Source organism: Quercus suber, unplaced genomic scaffold, assembly GCF_002906115.3.
Source record: "Quercus suber isolate HL8 unplaced genomic scaffold, Cork oak 2.0 scaffold_238, whole genome shotgun sequence".
NCBI classification, from domain to species: domain Eukaryota; kingdom Viridiplantae; phylum Streptophyta; class Magnoliopsida; order Fagales; family Fagaceae; genus Quercus; species Quercus suber.
Window position 1 is genome coordinate 866,413 of NW_027069695.1, and position 18,590 is coordinate 885,002.

An 18,590-nucleotide genomic window follows, 5' to 3' on the forward strand; every position below is an offset into this window, starting at 1 on the left:
CCTCACCCCATCTGAAAATAAAACTAATAAATATACGGTCTACCAAAATTCAATAGAAAATTTTACAAACTCTGTCTAATGTTTGTGTTGTTGTGAACCCAAATGATGTGAGACAACAAGTTTAAGTGAGAGTAAAATTTTCCGATGTATTAGATAATTATTATTAATGTACGTCTAAAATAGCTATTTAATATACATCGGATATATGTATTTTCTCTCTTACAATGTACAATTGTATAAGACTTACACATTATGAGAGAAATTATATATATCCAATACATTAGCATGAGACACCTCCACCATCCAATCATACCAACACTTTCATGTGTCCGGCTTGAAAGACAAAAGTTTTGAAGTCTAGGGCCCGTTTGGTACATATGTTTAAATAACAGTTTTCAGGTTTTTCGAAAATGTTGGTGAAAATATATATGGAAATGCGTATAGTAATGTTTGAAAACTGAAAATATGTGTTTAAAATTATGTACCAAAGAGAGCCCCTAATTTTTGCATAGGAGTTTGCCCCCTTAGCAGTAAAACTGTCAAGCACACATGAGTTTTAGTGAGTTTCCAAAGGCTAAATCCAAATTTTATATTATTTGTGACATGGCTACCTCACATGCATCTTCCACTCATATAAAATCATTGATAAATAACTATCATTATCTCAACTGGGCAGTCTGATGCTGACCTGAAAAATAAATAATAATAATAAAACTATTAAGTGGCTTAAAAGGGATCGATTTGGCCATACATGGTTGGTATGGGGTGGTCCGAACAGTATTAAATTAATAGCAACATGTGGCCCTCAACTCCAACTTGAATTTATTTTTTTTCAAGTGTGCTACGGTAAGTTGGTCACCATTTTGGTATGTATGCACGTATGTGTGTTTTGGACAAGAGTTTATAAACCCACTCAAGCTCCAATTCAATGATGATTCACATTTGCATTTGTCAACTACCCCTGTGCCAGGGATCCTTTGTGAAAATTGTGCCTACAATCATGAGAGCACTCACATAAAAATGTAAAATGTAAAAGGCTATTAGTTTATTTGACATCAATACAACAACAAAGTTTTAGTTTAAAAAACAACAAAGTTTTAGTTTAAAAAACGTGAGTCGATTATAGATTCTCAACAGTTTAGATTAGGTTGACTACGTGAATTCTTTTTCTTCATTCTTTTTTATCTGAAATCATGATCTCCCTCACTTTCCTAATTGACATATCATTTTTTTTTTTTTTCCATTCCTTTAACTTAGATCAACTCACTTTTCTTATCTAATATTGATAATAATACTTAAATGATAGTAATTAGTTTAGTATTTTCAGTGACTAAATATGCATCTTGTTTTAAAGAGGTATGATCATGGCAAATCATCCCATTAGTTGACTTCTCTCAAATTACAAGGTTGATGCATGGTATTCTCTCTTAAACTATTAGGACACTCAACTCTATTTACGTGGCTATAAGATATCCAATTATAGAATAGATTATCAAACACTTGTACATGAATTCTGCTACAACTCTGCAACGATAATTTAATGATAGCTCTTTCTAGAAAGTAGTTAGTAAAAGTTGGAGAGATTTGGCATATAGGTAAGCATAGCAATAAGCTAATGTTCTTTGAGTAGAAGTCAATCATGAATTCATGATGAACCCTACATTCCATCCACCCATGTTCTCACGCCTTATTTATATATCATTCTCCAATAACACGATCATGTATTCTCAGAGGAATTGTGCAAAGTCTTGGCAGGTCCTAATATTTAGCCGCAATCATCTAATTCTTCCTTAATCAACCTAAATTTTCGATCAAACAATTTTCAAATGCACTTCTAGATTGGGGGCTCACATGCCATGGAATCACAAGATCCACATGCACTTGTTCTTCCTTCTCTTAAAAACTTTGCTTATATGCTATTAAATTGGTATCTTGTAATAAAGTAGTAAAATCTTGAGAATAGACTTTCTGGTATGGATTACCTTATAAAATTATTGTTTTTAGAGCAAAATTGTATAATGGTTTTTTATTTTCATAGAATATATTTTAGCTTTGACATCTCATGCAGGTATCATTAATTATTTAGTACTCAAGTTTACATAATAAGGAATATGAAATTCTTGGTGAAGTTTGAAAGAAAGAAGTTTGGCTTTAAGAAATATTGAATAAAACCTTGTCATTAGTCAATGTAAGAGCATTATAATGTTAAATTTTAAAAACGAATTTAAATGAATTAGTTAAATAATAGGTTGATAAATGTAAACAAGTCAAATGACTCATTATGTAAACAATCATTTGAGTAGCTACAATGTGGGTAGGAAGATGTTTGTCTTATAATAACAAATTGAACCCCCCATGAATTATAACTCAGCTAGCACTTCTTGATATTTTTGACGGAAACATTCACACTTCAAATTTTTCCTCCTACAACTATAAAAATATCAACAACAAAAAATCCTCCATTAAAATGGAGAGCATGCCTTTGATAAACTATTTTTTTTTTATAAATACAATAGAATTTTAACCTATAATATTTATTTCATGATAATTTCCCTCGTTAAGTTAAATTACAATAGATGTTCAAACTTTAAAGTTATTAGGATTAAGTGCCAGGTACAAAAGAAATGGGTTTAATCCAAGTGCATGTGGAAGTTGAAAAAGACGAGGTACATATGCATCTATGAAGTACGGGCCCAACACCAAATTAATTGGGCTATTAATCTTGGTGGGCCCAATTAATCTATAAATAGCCCATCAGAAATAGTACACAACTCAACGAACTTTTTGTTTTTTCTAAGGTAAGAACTCCTACAATCGTTTGGATTGAGGGGTGAGAAGGAAAAATAGAATAGAATAGAGTAAATTTAGCATTTATTTTTAGTTAACTTTACTCTACTCCTCTCCAATCTCTCTCCACTCCCCCTCCTTCCCCCTTCCATCCAAACGGACAATTAACTCAACAAACTATAAGAGAGTTTCGCCAACAACAAAAGATTTGAATCTATATTTTTTTTCGCACCTAAGTCCAATTTTATCGAAGATAATTCTCTATCCTTCAAATTTCAACATGACTTATTTGTATCTTTCACTGACAATCTATTAGACATAAACTTTAAAAAAAAAAATGATACTATTTTTACTTCCTTATATGAAAGACATTTAAAGTTCAAAACTTATACCTTATCAAATGACATGTATGAAAACACAACGGTAACATCACGATACATGCCTAAACAGGACGAAGAGCTGGTAATCTTATTAATTTCCTTGTGATGTCTTTTCTTAATTTTGGTCAAATGACATGTATGAAACGCAACAGTGACACATCATGACACATGCCTAAACAGGACGAAGAGCTAGGAAACTTATTAATTTCCTTGTGTCGTTTTTTCTTAATTTTGGTTGCAACTGAAAAAGAAATTATTAATTTCCTTCTGTCGTTTTTTTCTCTTTTTTGGTTGCAAGTGAAGAGGAAAGATTTTAGGGTGGGTCTGAGAAATAGAGCTGTAGCCTACTAACATCCAGATAAATGAGGGCCAATTTAATTACTAGAAATGAGAATATCCTAGTGATTTCAGAAGTTCATCATGATGACTGCCATGGTTTTCAGACCCGGACCGTTCATTGAACCGTAAAAGAGAGAGGTTTAAGATTTTTAAGGTCGAACCGAGGTCGAACCGGGGTCGAACCGTGATGACGTCATAATTACTTTAATAATTATTTTAAATATATATAAAAACATTAAATTAATAAAAAAATAGAAAAATTAACTAAAATAATCCAAAACAAATATAGATAGTATTTTTTATAACATAACTTTCATAATACAAATAAAAATTATAAAATTCTAAAAAGCAATAGCTATTGAGTTTTTAAATTATTTTTAAGTCATGATAAAGCATAGTTTAGTACACAATAATTTTTATTTTTTATGCAACCCAATAAAATAGTTAAGAGACAAATGAGTTTATTTGCACATGGCCAAGCCCATTTGATTGCCCATCATTTTTTTTCCTAAGTCTATTTGAATAGTCATTGTTCACCATTTATTATGAATTTATAAAAAAAAAAAAAAAAAATTCAAAATATGAAATTCTTGGTGAAGTTTGAAAGAAAGAAGTTTGGCTTTAAGAAATATTGAATAAAACCTTGTCATTAGTCAATGTAAGAGCATTATAATGTTAAATTTTAAAAACGAATTTAAATGAATTAGTTAAATAATAGGTTGATAAATGTAAACAAGTCAAATGACTCATTATGTAAACAATCATTTGAGTAGCTACAATGTGGGTAGGAAGATGTTTGTCTTATAATAACAAATTGAACCCCCCATGAATTATAACTCAGCTAGCACTTCTTGATATTTTTGACGGAAACATTCACACTTTAAATTTTTCCTCCTACAACTATAAAAATATCAACAACAAAAAATCCTCCATTAAAATGGAGAGCATGCCTTTTATAAACTATTTTTTTTTTATAAATACAATAGAATTTTAACCTATAATATTTATTTCATGATAATTTCCCTCGTTAAGTTAAATTACAATAGATGTTCAAACTTTAAAGTTATTAGGATTAAGTGCCAGGTACAAAAGAAATGGGTCTAATCCAAGTGCATGTGGAAGTTGAAAAAGACGAGGTACATATGCATCTATGAGGTACGGGCCCAACACCAAATTAATTGGGCTATTAATCTTGGTGGGCCCAATTAATCTATAAATAGCCCATCAGAAATAGTACACAACTCAACGAACTTTTTGTTTTTTCTAAGGTAAGAACTCCTACAATCGTTTGAATTGAGGGGTGAGGAGGGAAAATAGAATAGAATAGAGTAAATTTAGCATTTATTTTTAGTTAACTTTACTCTACTCCTCTCCAATCTCTCTCCACTCCCCCTCCTTCCCCCTTTCATCCAAACGGACAATTAACTCAACAAACTATAAGAGAGTTTCGCCAACAACAAAGGATTTGAATCTATATTTTTTTTCGCACCTAAGTCCAATTTTATCGAAGATAATTCTCTATCCTTCAAATTTCAACATGACTTATTTGTATCTTTCACTGACAATTTATTAGACATAAACTTTAAAAAAAAAAAAATGATACTATTTTTACTTCCTTATATGAAAGACATTTAAAGTTCAAACTTATACCTTATCAAATGACATGTATGAAAACACAACGGTAACATCACGATACATGCCTAAACAGGACGAAGAGCTGGTAATCTTATTAATTTCCTTGTGATGTCTTTTCTTAATTTTGGTCAAATGACATGTATGAAACGCAACAGTGACACATCATGACACATGCCTAAACAGGACGAAGAGCTAGGAAACTTATTAATTTCCTTGTGTCGTTTTTTCTTAATTTTGGTTGCAACTGAAAAAGAAATTATTAATTTCCTTCTGTCGTTTTTTTCTCTTTTTTGGTTGCAAGTGAAAAAAGAAAGATTTTAAGGTGGGTCTGAGAAATAGAGCTGTAGCCTACTAATAACATCCAGATAAACGAGGGCCAATTTAATTAGTAGAAATGGGAATATCCTAGTGATTTCAGAAGTTCATCATGATGACTGCAACGAATGCTATACCAAATTTATGACCCGCCACAAACAAAGTACTGTACTAAGTTTATGCGATCCAGCTGTGTTGTTTTCTACCCAAAACACAAACACAAACTCCAAAAACGAAAAAAGTGGGGCATTTATATAAACAGATGGTACTGAACATTTGGCCCAATTAGGTTTGTATGATTTTTGCCCCATTAATAAGGGGGCAGGCAGAGAATCGGAAGGCTTTAGTTTCAGCTTCTATAATGGTCCACGACCCAAAAGAATCTATCATGGCCCAAAAAGAGAGAAGTTGCCACTTCCGAGTTGAGTCCTTGAAAGTTGAAACACCTCCCCCACCACTTTTTTTTTTTTATAAAAAAAATAGGACACTTTTAAGGACAAAATTTATAATTTTCTCTTTGTGATAATTTAAGCCTGAAAGACACCGGTAAAGAGAGAAAAGTTTTAAACATAATTAGGGAATAGTGAAAATTATGTTTGGAAGGATCTGAATCGAGACTAATAATCGAAAATCACATTGAATAAGATTCAGCTCAAGATAGAGCACTAGACACGCCTTAATTTAATTTGCATGAATTGAACCCCTAATCACTTGAATGAACGACTTATGGGCTCAAGGAAGCTTGAAGCCTTAAATGGTGAAATGTCAAATCCTCTAAACCTTAGTTCTCAAGGACCTTAATGCAAGAGAGAAGGAGATAGAAACTAATATAAATAGGAGGCTAATTGAATATTTCTAGAATCACCATATATTGGAATCACTTTGACTTAACAATTGAAGCCTCCTTAGCCATAAGGGATCGCAATAAGGGAGGATGATGTTTCATTTGTGCATTGAGGAAATCAAGTCAAAAATAATAATGCAATCCAAAAATAGACACATCAGTAATCCAAATTGGTGATAATTCTCTTTTCAAATGAAAATCCCACCACCTGTAATGTTTAAAAAAGGGAATTGAAGTAATGATTACCAAGATATATTCATTAGTGGTTTTTAGTAGATATTGACAAGGTGCTTAAAATGTCATGGATTATAAAGCATGGGGCTGATCGCACTGCTCAAGTTTCATCTATAGGCTTGCACATCTGAGAACGTAGGTATAAATTCTTTTATCAGTATGCAAGCAAAAGTGAACTAAGTTCATATTTCAAACTTAATTGTTTTTCAAAAGTAAGTATATAACCAGAAAAATTCATTGTCTTCAATGCAAAAGTGAATCAAAATTCAAAATACTAGTAGTAATGACACTTTACTGGATGGACCTTCTTTTTACTGTACTTCTGCAACGGTTACCTCATGATAAAAGGAGAAAGCCATTGCTACCATCTCCTTTCTTTCTCAAACAAACACTTTCTCTTACAAAAATGAAAAAAAAAAAAAAAAAAAAAAAGGAAGCAGCTATGGAGCTAAACTGCTGTCAATGGACATGGAGTGGAACAAAAGCAGGTCAATTTCTTGAATCCTCTTGCAAAAAACGGGATGAAGCTTACTGTAGTTCAAATTCAAACTTTGAGAACAAACAAGATCAAATTTTGAAAAATATTCATGGAAAAATTAGATAAATTAACAACTTTGAAGTACAGTCAAAATTCCAAAGGTTAGAAATAGCAACTAACGACCTTTTATTTATTTTATTTTATTTTATGTGCGAAATAGTCACAACAAAATGGACACGTCATAAGATTGTAATTATAAAAATAAAATAAAAAATCCTTCCAAACACACAGGGATAGTTAATCCTAAAATTTTAATGAACTAATTTGCTTCATAGAGATAGGATTAAATGTCACCACTTTCAAACCGATATAATGGTTTTACTTACACTAACTCCTTCGATTCTATTCCCCTAATCTGGAGCACAAATTTATACATCCCAATGGGTTTGACTTCATATGAAGCTGAGATTGGAAGTGAAATCTACATATTTTGTCAGTAGCCAAGCTATTACTGGGGATTTTTTTTTTTTTTTTCCTATTAACTTGACATGATTCAAAATTCCACACATTTAGGTCTCATTTTGGAACCTAGATCAACTAAATTTGAAGATTTTCATTCAAGTAATGTTTGAGAATTCATTCAAGTAATTTAGTCAAGAATAAGAGTACTTTCCAACGGTCCAAATTGCCCATATTCCATCAGGAAAGTGTTATGGTATTCATTGTGGTAGTGGTATTACCTATTGCTACCATTAGTTACAAAGCATCTCTATATTTTGTTTTTCTGTCAAGAAGGTAGTTTAGTGTCATTTAACATGGAAAATGTCCATTTCATTCATGTATTTAACCTGCTTCCACTCTCACAATATAGTGAAGGCAATACCAGCACAATATGTGTCTAAAAAAGATCACTTATTACAAATTTACAAGTGAATTTCAGTTAGTTCAATTAGTAAAGTCTCTAACAGTTAAATAAAAAATCTAAAGTTTAATTTTTGTGTACACCAAAAACCAATTGATGTCTTGGTCTAATGATAAATAACACAATCATCGGAAACATATATCATAAAATGTTCAATCTAATATTTCATGCTCTAAGAATTATGAGAAATACTAAAATCACAACTTTTATCATAACTTGCGCTGAAGTTATAAATCCACACAAACGCTTTACTTTTTTTCCTACACCACTCGTGATTTGGCATATAAACAAGTTGTGCTATTTACCATTTTTCCATTGAATATTGATTTCGTTCTGCACTAGAAATGGACCTCCTTATTGTCAAAAGAAAAATAGAGTGCTTCTGAGTTCTGACGCGCTTTCATGATGTTATGAAAGTTAGCGTTAAAAAAGAACCAAACTCGAAGAAGCCCGTTATCTGTACAGCGTATAGTGTATAGTGCCGTTGAGAAAATCACTCCTTAAATGGTCCCACACATTTCAAATATCAACGCAAAACTCAGACTCACCAGGTGTAAAGCTAATTTCAAAAAAAGGGCATAATATATGGTATACTCTCTCCTTCTACACCCAAACAAGGCCTGTAAAATTGGTTATTCACCAAGGTCTTTTAAGTAAAATCAATTTCAAAACAGAAAAACCAAACGGACACTAATCTCTTTAGCTTTTTTTTTTTTTTTTTTTTTTTTTTTTTCTCACTCTCACTCACTCTCTTTTATAGTACCAAGAATACCACCAACCAAACATCATTGTTTCTTTAACCCACAAAACACGGCCTACAAGCATTCCTTTCTTTCATGATTCGTTGAACTCTGTTTGGCTCCAAACTCTTTTGTCATTTTGTTTGTCTGAAAAAACTCCCATGGCTGAAAATCAAACCCTAGGTAATGGTTCAAGTGCAGTGCCTGACCCGGTTGAAAAGGGTTCGGATATGAAAATGGACACAAAGGAAGGTGGTTTTAGAGCTGAGGTTGATACTTCGGCTCCGTTTGAGTCGGTGAAGGAGGCAGTGAGTCGATTTGGTGGACTCGGTTTCTGGAAACCCCACAGCAACAAGCTCACTGAAACTGAGGTCCTCTCTCTTTTTCTCTCTTGGGTTTTTGATAAAGTTTGAATCTTTGCTACAGTTTTTGTTTGAGGGTAAATGGGTATTATTTTGTTCTTCAAAAAGTTGTTGATTTTTGCAATGGGCATAAGTATATTCTCAATTTCACTTAAAAGTAGAGCAACCCATTTCTACAGTTTGTCTAAAAATGTGTGCTTTATCCTGTATGTTATGATTTTTGTTTTTCTTTTCACTTTTGGGTTTGTGGTTTTGGTTCTGAGTTTAGATTCAAGTCATATGATGCATAAGATTGAGGTAATTTAAGGAATAGAGTGCTGTGTACTACATGCCTTTTGCTGTCAAATCATTGGATGGCCTTCTTATGTGTTAAGGCCTTAAGGGTTCTATTTGATGAATCATATGCCTGTAATCTATGTGTTAGAGAGAGTTGAATTATTCACTGGCAGACTAAATATAATTCATTTGTGTTAAAAAACTTAAAAGTACACGGCAATTTTTAGGAGGAATGTGATCCACCACTGTGTGAAACATGATTTTTGAACATGCTATAATCGGTCTAACTATCTTTTCAAAACATCAATTGGGGCTTTGTAGAGGTTGTCTTAGATGTTGGTTGCAGGGTGGTTCTTGATCGGTTGCTCTACCTAATATGCAATACATAGAAAGTAGACATGAATTGTACACTGCCTAAATTTGATTACCATACCTTGTGTTTTCCAATTAATTTCAACCATGTGGCCCTGGAAGCCGTAAATGCACAAGTGCATTGGCCAGAAAGCCACATGGTTGTGCTGCATTGGCCTATAAGTGACAGTTAAATTTAATTGGAGAATCTAAAATACAATATCTAAGGAATTGTACCTAACCTTTGCCCTTGTACATTCATTTGGTTGAAATTTATATGAATTATATTCTTGTTATCATTGAATATTGCTAGTTAAATGAAGGTTGCATAATGGGCTCAATTACCCATGTCTGCTATTGGTGGGATGGATATATATATCCTGAATAAATTTAGCACCTGCTGAACTTGATACTAGGCATGGTACTTCATTTTTCTGCATCAGTATGATTTATCATACTTGATAATGTTCTGAAAAGTTTTTATATTGATAGAATGACATGGAAGAGGTTGATATGGCAAAACTAGAGGAGCAGGCAGCACATTTGGAGAAAGATCTGATTGTGAAAGAGAGGGAAACACTGGATGTCTTGAAAGAACTGGAATCAACCAAAATGATCGTTGAAGAATTGAAATTAAAGTTACAAAAAGAAGCATCTGAATTTAGTGTGACACTTGATACAAATATGGATGATAAGAACATGATTCCTTTAGTAAAAAAGGGAAACCATGAGAATCAGAATTCAGTGGAAGGTTTGAGCTTGTGCCCTTCTTCAGCTCCAGGTTTAATATTAATGGAACTGAAAAAAGCTAAGTTAAACCTTGGTAGGACTACTACTGATCTTGCTGACATTCGAGTTTCTGTTGAATTATATAACAAGAAATTAGAGAAGGAAAGAATCTCACTTGAGAAAACTCGTGAGAGGTTAACTCAAAATTCTTCAAAGATATCATCTCTTGAGGAGGAGCTAAACCAAACAAAACTAAAGCTACAGTTGGCAAAAGATTCTGAAATTAAAGTTGGTTCTGATGATGCGTTAGATATCTCAAAGGAGCTCCAAAGATTAAGTTCTGAGGCAGAGCAATTCAAAAAGGTGGGAGAAGCTGCAAAATCAGAAGTTTTGAGAGCAATCTCTGAGATTGAACAGACAAAAACAAAGATTAAAACAGCCGAAATAAGGTTGGTTGCTGCCAGAAAAATGAAGGAAGCAGCTAGAGCGGCAGAAGCTGTTGCTCTTGCAGAGATCAAGGCTCTATCAAACCATGCAATCTCATCGAGAGACAACTTGCAAAAGGCTGATGGAGTAACTCTTTCATTTGAAGAGTACTCTTCTCTAACCGCCAAAGCTCGAGAGGCTGAGGAACTTTCTAAGAAGAGAGTAATAGAGTCTATGCTTCAAGTTGATGAAGCAAATGTATCAAAAATGGACATTTTAAAAAGGGTTGAGGAAGCTACTGAGGAAGTCAAAACCAGTAAGAAGGCACTGGAAGAAGCTCTCCACAGAGTGGAAGCTGCAAATAAGGGGAAGCTAGCAGTTGAAGAGGCTCTTCGCAACTGGAGATCTGAGCATGGTCAGAAAAGACGTTCTGTCCAAAACTCTACCAAGTTTAAAAACCCTTACCCACCTCACCATCGAAGAGATTCCCGTCTACTTGATGTAAATGGACTTAATCTGGTTAGTGATGGAATAACGCCTGTTTTGAAGCCAACCTTATCAATAGGACAGATACTGAGCCAGAAGCTACTTATGCCAGAGGAGTTTGAATCGGGAATGCTGGCTGAGAGAAGATCTGGGAAGCGAAAGGTGTCACTGGGTCAGATGCTTAGTAAACAATATAGTGATCTGCCCTCTTGGAAGACTGAGAGGGAAAGTGGTCACAAGCAATTCTCTGCAAAGAGAAAGAAGTTTGGATTTGCTAAGTTCTCACTACTTATGACTAAGCAAAGTAAGAAAAAGAAGAAGCCAACTCCAAACTTGAAGTAACACAGTGAGGCAGTGAAGATCACAGTCCAGCACTGACTTCTATTTCTTTGTTCCTAGCCTTCCTTTTCCCTCTGGTGAAGTTCTTGGTTATGTTTGTATCCCTTTTAGTACCTTGATATTCATTCTACTTATGGTGGTTGTAAAGCTTATTGTCATTTATATATAATGCTTAACCCTCTGTATGGCTGGTCCTAATCATATTTGATTAAAATCCTTTTCCCTCTCTTAAAGTTTCTCTTTATGTTTGTGCATTTCACTAAGCTTATTTGCTTAAAGTTGATATAAAAAGTGACTTTAAGCAAATAAAGCAAATAAATTTGAGATAAAAAGTGGACAGTGAAGATCACAGCCCAGCACTGATTTCTATTTCTTTGTTCCTAGCCTTCCTTTACCCTCTGGTGAAGTTCTTGGCCATGTTTGTATGCCTTTTAGTACCTTGATATTCATTCTACTTATGGAGGTTGTAAAGCTTATTCTCATTTATATATAATGCTTAACCCTCTTTATGGCTGGTCCTAATCATATTTGATTAAAATCCTTTTCCCTCTCTTAAAGTTTCTGTTTATGTTTGTGCATTTCACTAAGCTTATTTGCTTTAAGTTGAGATAAAAAGTGACTTTAAGCAAATAAAGTTGAGACAAAAAGTGGACAGTGAAGATCACGGTCCAGCACTGACTTCTATTTCTTTGCTCCTAGCCTTCCTTTTCCCTCTGGTTAAGTTCTTGGTTATGTTTGTATGCCTTTTAGTACCTTGATATTCATTCTACTTATGGTGGTTGTAAAGCTTATTGTCATTTATATATAATGCTTAACCCTCTTTATGGCTGGTCCTAATCATATTTGATTAAAATCCTTTTCCCTCTCCTAAAGTTACTGTTTATATTTGTGCATTTCACTAAGCTTATTTACTTAAAGTTATGATAAAAAGTGACTTTAAAAACAAATAATCGAGATAAAAAGTGACTTTAAGCAAATAAGGCAAGTAAGGGGCTGTTTGGATTTGCTGTTTCCATAACTCATAACTCTATTTTCATCACTCATAACTCAAAAATGGTAGAATCCACGACTGAGAAGTCTATTTGGTTTTTGTTTCTAGTTTTTGTTTCTATCACTCAATTCTTTGATTTTTGAGTGATGAGTTATAGAAACTAAAATCACATTTTAAGTGTTTTCAATTCCCAAAACTCAGTTTTCAATGACATTTTAGTAATTAAATACACACTGAGGGACTCATTGTCAGAGCAACAACCGCAACTTTTTTCTTTCTTTTTTTTCCACTAGGTTTGGTGAGTGGTCTTCTTCTTCTTCTTCTTTTTTCTTTTCTCTCTCATGTTGAGTCTAGTCTGGTCTTCTTCTTCATCGTCATCATCATCTTCTTCTTCTTTTCTTTTCTTTTTTTCGTCGTTCCTTTTCACTAGGTTTCTAGGTTCTCCTCTTTTTTCTTTTTTATCTTCTTTTTTCTTTCTTTCTTTCTTTCTTTCTTCACTTCTCATGATCTTTGCTCACAATGGTGGGGACCGGGTTGTTGTTTTTATTTTATGGTGTTGATGGTTGGAGTTTGAGTTCTGAGGGTGGTGTTCCTACAACATCGATGATCGGAGTTTGAGGTTTAAGGGTGGTGTTCTTTAGATTTTCAGTGGTGGTGGCTGGTTGGTTGGTTCGGTGGTATGTGTAGTTGTTCTGATTTGGGTATGGTATGTGATTGTTTTGATTTGTTCCAATTTGGGTATGGGTATGTGGTTATTCGGATTTGAGTGTGGTGATGTGGTTGTTTTAATTTGTTCCGATGGGTTTGAGGTGAGTGGTGGACAATGGATGTGTTTGTTGTTTTGGGTTTTTTGTTGGGGGTGTTTGTTAATTGTGGTTGTGGGTTTGCTTACCGTGGGTTTGGGTTTTGCTCACAGTGGTGAGGACTGTGGGTTGCTGCATTTGGATTGGTGCTAGTCTATCCACTTCATTTTTTTTTTTTTATTGGGGCGTTAATGGTGGATTGTGGATTTTTGTAGGTTGCTAGTAGTGGTGGTGGTGGTGTCAAGTGTGTGTAGTGCAGCGGTGATAGTGTTGTGGTGGTGGTGGTGTGTGGCATCTTCCCTTGGTGGTAGCGGTGGCAAGGCTTGGAGAGTCCATGAATGAGGTTTTGAAGTCTCTGGTTTTGGGAGAGTAACAGGGTTGAAAAGAAAAGGAAATGAAAAGTTAGTGATATAAAATGATAAAATGGTGTAAGGCAGGTAGGTTAACAGGAATGCCTGACATGGTTCTCAGGTATGGGTCTCACAAAAAGTAGAAAAAATTAAGTGATGAGAAGTTGAAAACATGTGCCAAACGAGTGGGGTATAGGAAATTGGGGTATTTTAAGTGATGAGTGAAAAAAATTGAGTGAGAAGTGATGAGTGATGAAAAAAAAAAAAAAAACAAAACAAAACAAAACAGGGCCTGAGCTTGCAGCAAACAAGTTAGTCATACACTTAGTTTTTCTCTTTCCCAAATGTAGTGGTTAATGACTAGTTCATATGTAAGCCTGAACCCTCTAAATGGCTGGTCAAAATCATATTTGATTGAAATCACAAAAGCCTCATTTATATGCAGGCCAATTTGATGCATTGATTAGTTTGGTGCAAGTTGGACTTACTTCTCATGTAATGCTAATCAAATAGCTGCGGGTGTGTATTGCAGCAGAAGCCGAAACCCTTATCTTTTTTTTTTTCTTTTCTTTTCTTGGGATAAAAATGCTGAAGTTCTTTTTTTTTTTTTTTTTTTTTTTTTGCTGAAATCAATTTTGATTCCACTACATTGTTTGAAAAATGTCTTAAACTTGACTATAGATTAATGGGTTTAAATAGAGAACTGCTTCCTCAACAAAAGATTGTCAACTCAATTACTATAAATAAAAAATATTGTGAAACATTTTTTTGTACTTAGGATTGCTCAAATTATTATCTAATCTAACCAGGGACTCAGATTTACAATAATGCAGGCTGTGGGGTTCGAACCCACGCGCATTTAACATGCAGAAGATCTTAAGTCTTCCCCCTTAACCTCTCGGGCAAACCTGCTGATTTGATTTCTAGTAAACAATAAAATGAGTTTGACCCCTTGATTTAGTGATTATCATTTATTTTATTTTTTGGCTGAATTAGCAATTGTTTATATTGGAAAATGTTATTATTCCTTCCACATCTTCACTATACATGCGAGATAGAGAGAAACATGAATGATGAAACCAATCAGTAAAAGCCTACAAATAAAGACAACCCAATGTGACAGATTTCCTTTTCTTCAAGAGCAGACTACATGAGAGGATTTATTTTTTTAATAATTTTGGGGCGGTACTTTTATTTATGCTTTTTGGATCGGAATATCCTATTTTATTTGTGTGCTTGCTTCTCCATGTGTCCAGATTTGGGTTCAGCTCCTGTACTGTAAAGTCTAACCTACCACCATCAAATGACTAATCATTTGAGCGATATTGGGAACTAAGTTATAGTCTAACAATAATAACATCTTTTATAATGTTTTATATTTGTAGATCGAACTCCACCTTTATCCCCACTATTTATCTATCTAAAAAAAGAAAAAGAAAAAAAAAATTCTTTTGAGTGATTATATAGGGTATTATTACAAATTATATTATGGTAGTTCCAAATTGATACGCAAACTTTTACATACAAAAGAAAAAATTCATTTACCAATCATACTCATTATTATGGTACTTCTTAAGCCTTTTGGGTATAAAATCTGTTTTCATTTTAATTGTTCAATTCCTTCTATGGTTTATATAGTTTATATATGGTTTATATAGTTTTTTTTTTTTTTTTTTTAAGACTATTGAGTTTTTAAAATGACACGTGTCTTATATTCGTTTTCTGGATTAAATTTAGAGGAAATTAAAGGATTTAAATTGGAGGGATAGTTTCCTTAGTATCATATACTATATAATAAAAGTTTGGTTTAAAAACCGTGGTTGTGCAAAGTGACCACTTTCACTAATTAGTAAATTAATTACTATATATTTTTTGTTAGGATATTTCCTCAATTAAGGGTTAATATTTAACACCGGTTTATTTTAGATAAAACTTTATCATTTAAATTTCAAAAAATTTAAATACAATTCAAACTAAAAGTATATTATCAAAAATTACTAAACTTAAATCACACACAACAACCCATGTTTTTTTTTTTTTTTTTTTAACCCATGTTTTGATTAAGAGATAAGATTTAACAATAATTTTAAAAAAAAATTAAATTATATTCAAACAAAAAGTCTATTATCAAAAATTTCTAAAATTAAATCCCACATAACACACATTTTTGTTTTTGTTTTTTTCTCAAGTTGCATCTTATTAAATTAATACTATTTTATTAGGACAAAACTCTTGACTAAGAGATTAGATTTAATAATAATTTAATTTAGATAAAACCTTTTCATCTAAGTATTTTAGATTTAATAATAATTTAATTTAGTATTTAATGAGGTGGTAGCATCTTTTTCCTTAAATATTTTAGGACTCCCCTCTGTCATATGTTTCTACAATGTTTATCCGTACCAACAGAACTTCCTGAAACGTTCCCCTAGACAGCAGACCACCTATTCGGATCTCAGCTTTGGTTAGCCGATGAGGCATTCATCCTCAGACCACCCTCCTTGACCAAAACTAACTTCTTCGTCTACTAACATAGACTCCCTTAACAGTGTTTACTCATTTTCGGACAACCTCTAGTCCTCAGCTTGAGCCTTAGACCCAATATATAAGTAGATAATGAGCTCTTGGGCCCTTATAAATAAATAAAAAAATTAAAATTAATGCACTATTATTATATTTTAATAAATAACCTTAACACTTCTAAACTGGTTTTCTAGGTGTTCTATATCCTTGTCATTGTCTGAGGAGGAGGTGCTAGAACTGCTAGAGGTTGTGTGGACGTCTAAGACAACTAATCTGTTGGTTTGAAGCTGTTTTCCTATTACTCCTAAACACTGGTTGGTGTAGTTGTTTTGCTCTATGACCTTTTTGACTACCGTTTCTTCAGGAGTGGTAGGGGTTTTAAAGGGAGAGGCAACTAGATCAGTTCCACGGTGGTTGAAGATTACAGCTTCCTGTGGTGGATGGTGAGATCTAACAACTTCTGGGGTTTTGGGTTTACCACTGGTGTCCTTGCTAGGGGGTTTAATCCAGTTGGTTTTGGTGAGTACACAAGACTTCTTGTGCCACTTGAAATGGTTCTCAAAGTATTCGAAGAAAGGGACATTGCTGGATATCTCTTTCATGAATGTTTGCCAACAGCTGAGAACTTCTTTCTTTTGATCAAGGGTATGGTTGGCTCTATAGGCTTCTCTTTTGAGTCTGTTTTTCTCTGACTCAAACTCATCACCTAGGGCATCCATATCAGGGGTGAATTCTTTCCTGAGAACCAAAAGTTCGTAGCATTCTTCCAATAATAAAAGTGCATTAATTATTAAAATATAATATAGTATTTTTTTATTAAAATTAGTTACTTATTTTATAATTTATTTTTACTATTTGTTTAATAATTTAGTTTTAATTATTGGAAGAATGCTAGCTTTGTAATAAAATTGATAATAATATCTTTAACATCTTTCTAATTGTTTATGTGGGGCCAGAAAAACGATTAGCCAAGGCCCACTTCAACCCAAGCCTAGATGGCCCATGCCGAGGACGCACGATGGGTCCGAGGATGACCCTATCCCCGGTCGTCCGAGACCTCGGTGCGGAGAAGGGCAAGCTCTGGGCGAGTCGTCACCTCGGCATCGAATACGTTCACCTAACCCCTCTGGCCGCATTAATGGGGATGTAACCCCTTGCCAAGGCGACATCGATCAGGGTGAATCACTTGAGCGCGGATATGACCTTTGATGGGATAGGCCGTCAGGAGGAAGGCCAATAGATGATCAACAGAAGGAAGAAGATGGGCATATATAAGAACTGTGAGCAAAATGTAGTGGGGGGAGGGGGAAAGAAAGAAGAAACCTCCTCGGCCATGGGCCGAGGAGCATCCCCCAGTTGTAAATTATTCTAAGTATTTTTTCAATAAAAGAGAAATGTGTTCATGCTTCGTAAACGCCGGTCAGCGCCTAAACCTTCAACCCACTCTCTACAAATTCATTGTTCTGGGTTCGTTGGGCCTTTAACCCATCTCTTTTGGGCTTAGGCAACAAAAACCGACCCTACAATTGGCGCAGTCTGTGGGAAGGATTAGCGCGCCGACCGGCGCAACAGGCGACTGTTCTAAATAACCATTCTACGGAAGATCAGTGGTGATGCAAAAAAAAAAAAAAAATCGCAAAAAGATAAAAGTTCGAGACAAAAGATTTAACAGAAAAGAAAGAGAGCTCGATATTATTTCATAAAAAGAAAAGTTACAGATTACAATCAGAGGCTCAGGCAGGCGTGCTTTACAACTATTCCTACCAGCTAGTTCTACAATCAGAAGCCCAGGTGGACCCGTCCTAAAACTAGCTAGGGGGAAGTGTCAACCCGTGCTTTTATTGGCATCAAGAGAATAGGAGAACTTGACAATAAAAGCAGGGAAGGGGGAGGGCCAACTTGTTTCAAGGCCACCAACAACTCCTTTCTCGGAGCGGCGGAGTTTGAACAAAGCGAGGAGCAGATGCAGGGGCAACGGGACGCCTTCCCCCGTGATGTTCTCTTGATTCTCTCCACTCCTCACGAGCATTGGCCGTTGGAGACGGCAACACTCGAGCACCAGCCATGACATGAGTTCGCACGCCTCCTCCGTCGGGGGTGCGCTCCGAGGAGAGACATTAGGTTCTTCAACAACATCCCTTCGGGCCACCGCGCATGGCGCCATCAGGGTTACGCCTAGACTCTGCCGCATCGGAAGCCCAGTGGGGGCTACGGCCACAACGGCCCTTGGCACGGATGTCCTCACACCCGCCCAAAGCCGCCCTATATCTACTAACTCTG

At 34.6% G+C, this 18,590-nt stretch overlaps 1 protein-coding gene and 1 non-coding gene across 2 annotated transcripts; one reads left to right on the forward strand and one right to left on the reverse strand.

Annotated features, from left to right (window-relative positions):
- Window positions 1-8,689: 8,689 nt before the first annotated feature.
- Window positions 8,690-11,876, forward strand: LOC112034158 (WEB family protein At2g38370). Its single transcript, XM_024066947.2, has 2 exons — window positions 8,690-9,045; window positions 10,156-11,876. The coding sequence occupies exons 1-2, from the start codon at window positions 8,836-8,838 to the stop codon at window positions 11,644-11,646; spliced, it is 1,701 nt and encodes a 566-aa protein (XP_023922715.1). The 5' UTR covers window positions 8,690-8,835; the 3' UTR covers window positions 11,647-11,876.
- A 2,739-nt stretch (window positions 11,877-14,615) lies between these two features.
- On the reverse strand, window positions 14,616-14,699 carry TRNAL-UAA (transfer RNA leucine (anticodon UAA)). Its single transcript has one exon. It is a non-coding gene; the product is annotated as a tRNA-Leu (tRNA).
- Window positions 14,700-18,590: the final 3,891 nt, after the last annotated feature.

What these genes read in the sequence shown, in the direction of transcription:
- LOC112034158 (XM_024066947.2), top strand. Translation starts at nt 8,836, where the DNA reads ATGGCTGAAAATCAAACCCTAGGTAATGGTTCAAGTGCAGTGCCTGAC. An exon ending in ACAAGCTCACTGAAACTGAG is followed by an intron (nt 9,046 to 10,155) that starts GTCCTCTCTCTT and finishes TTATATTGATAG; the next exon opens with AATGACATGGAAGAGGTTGA.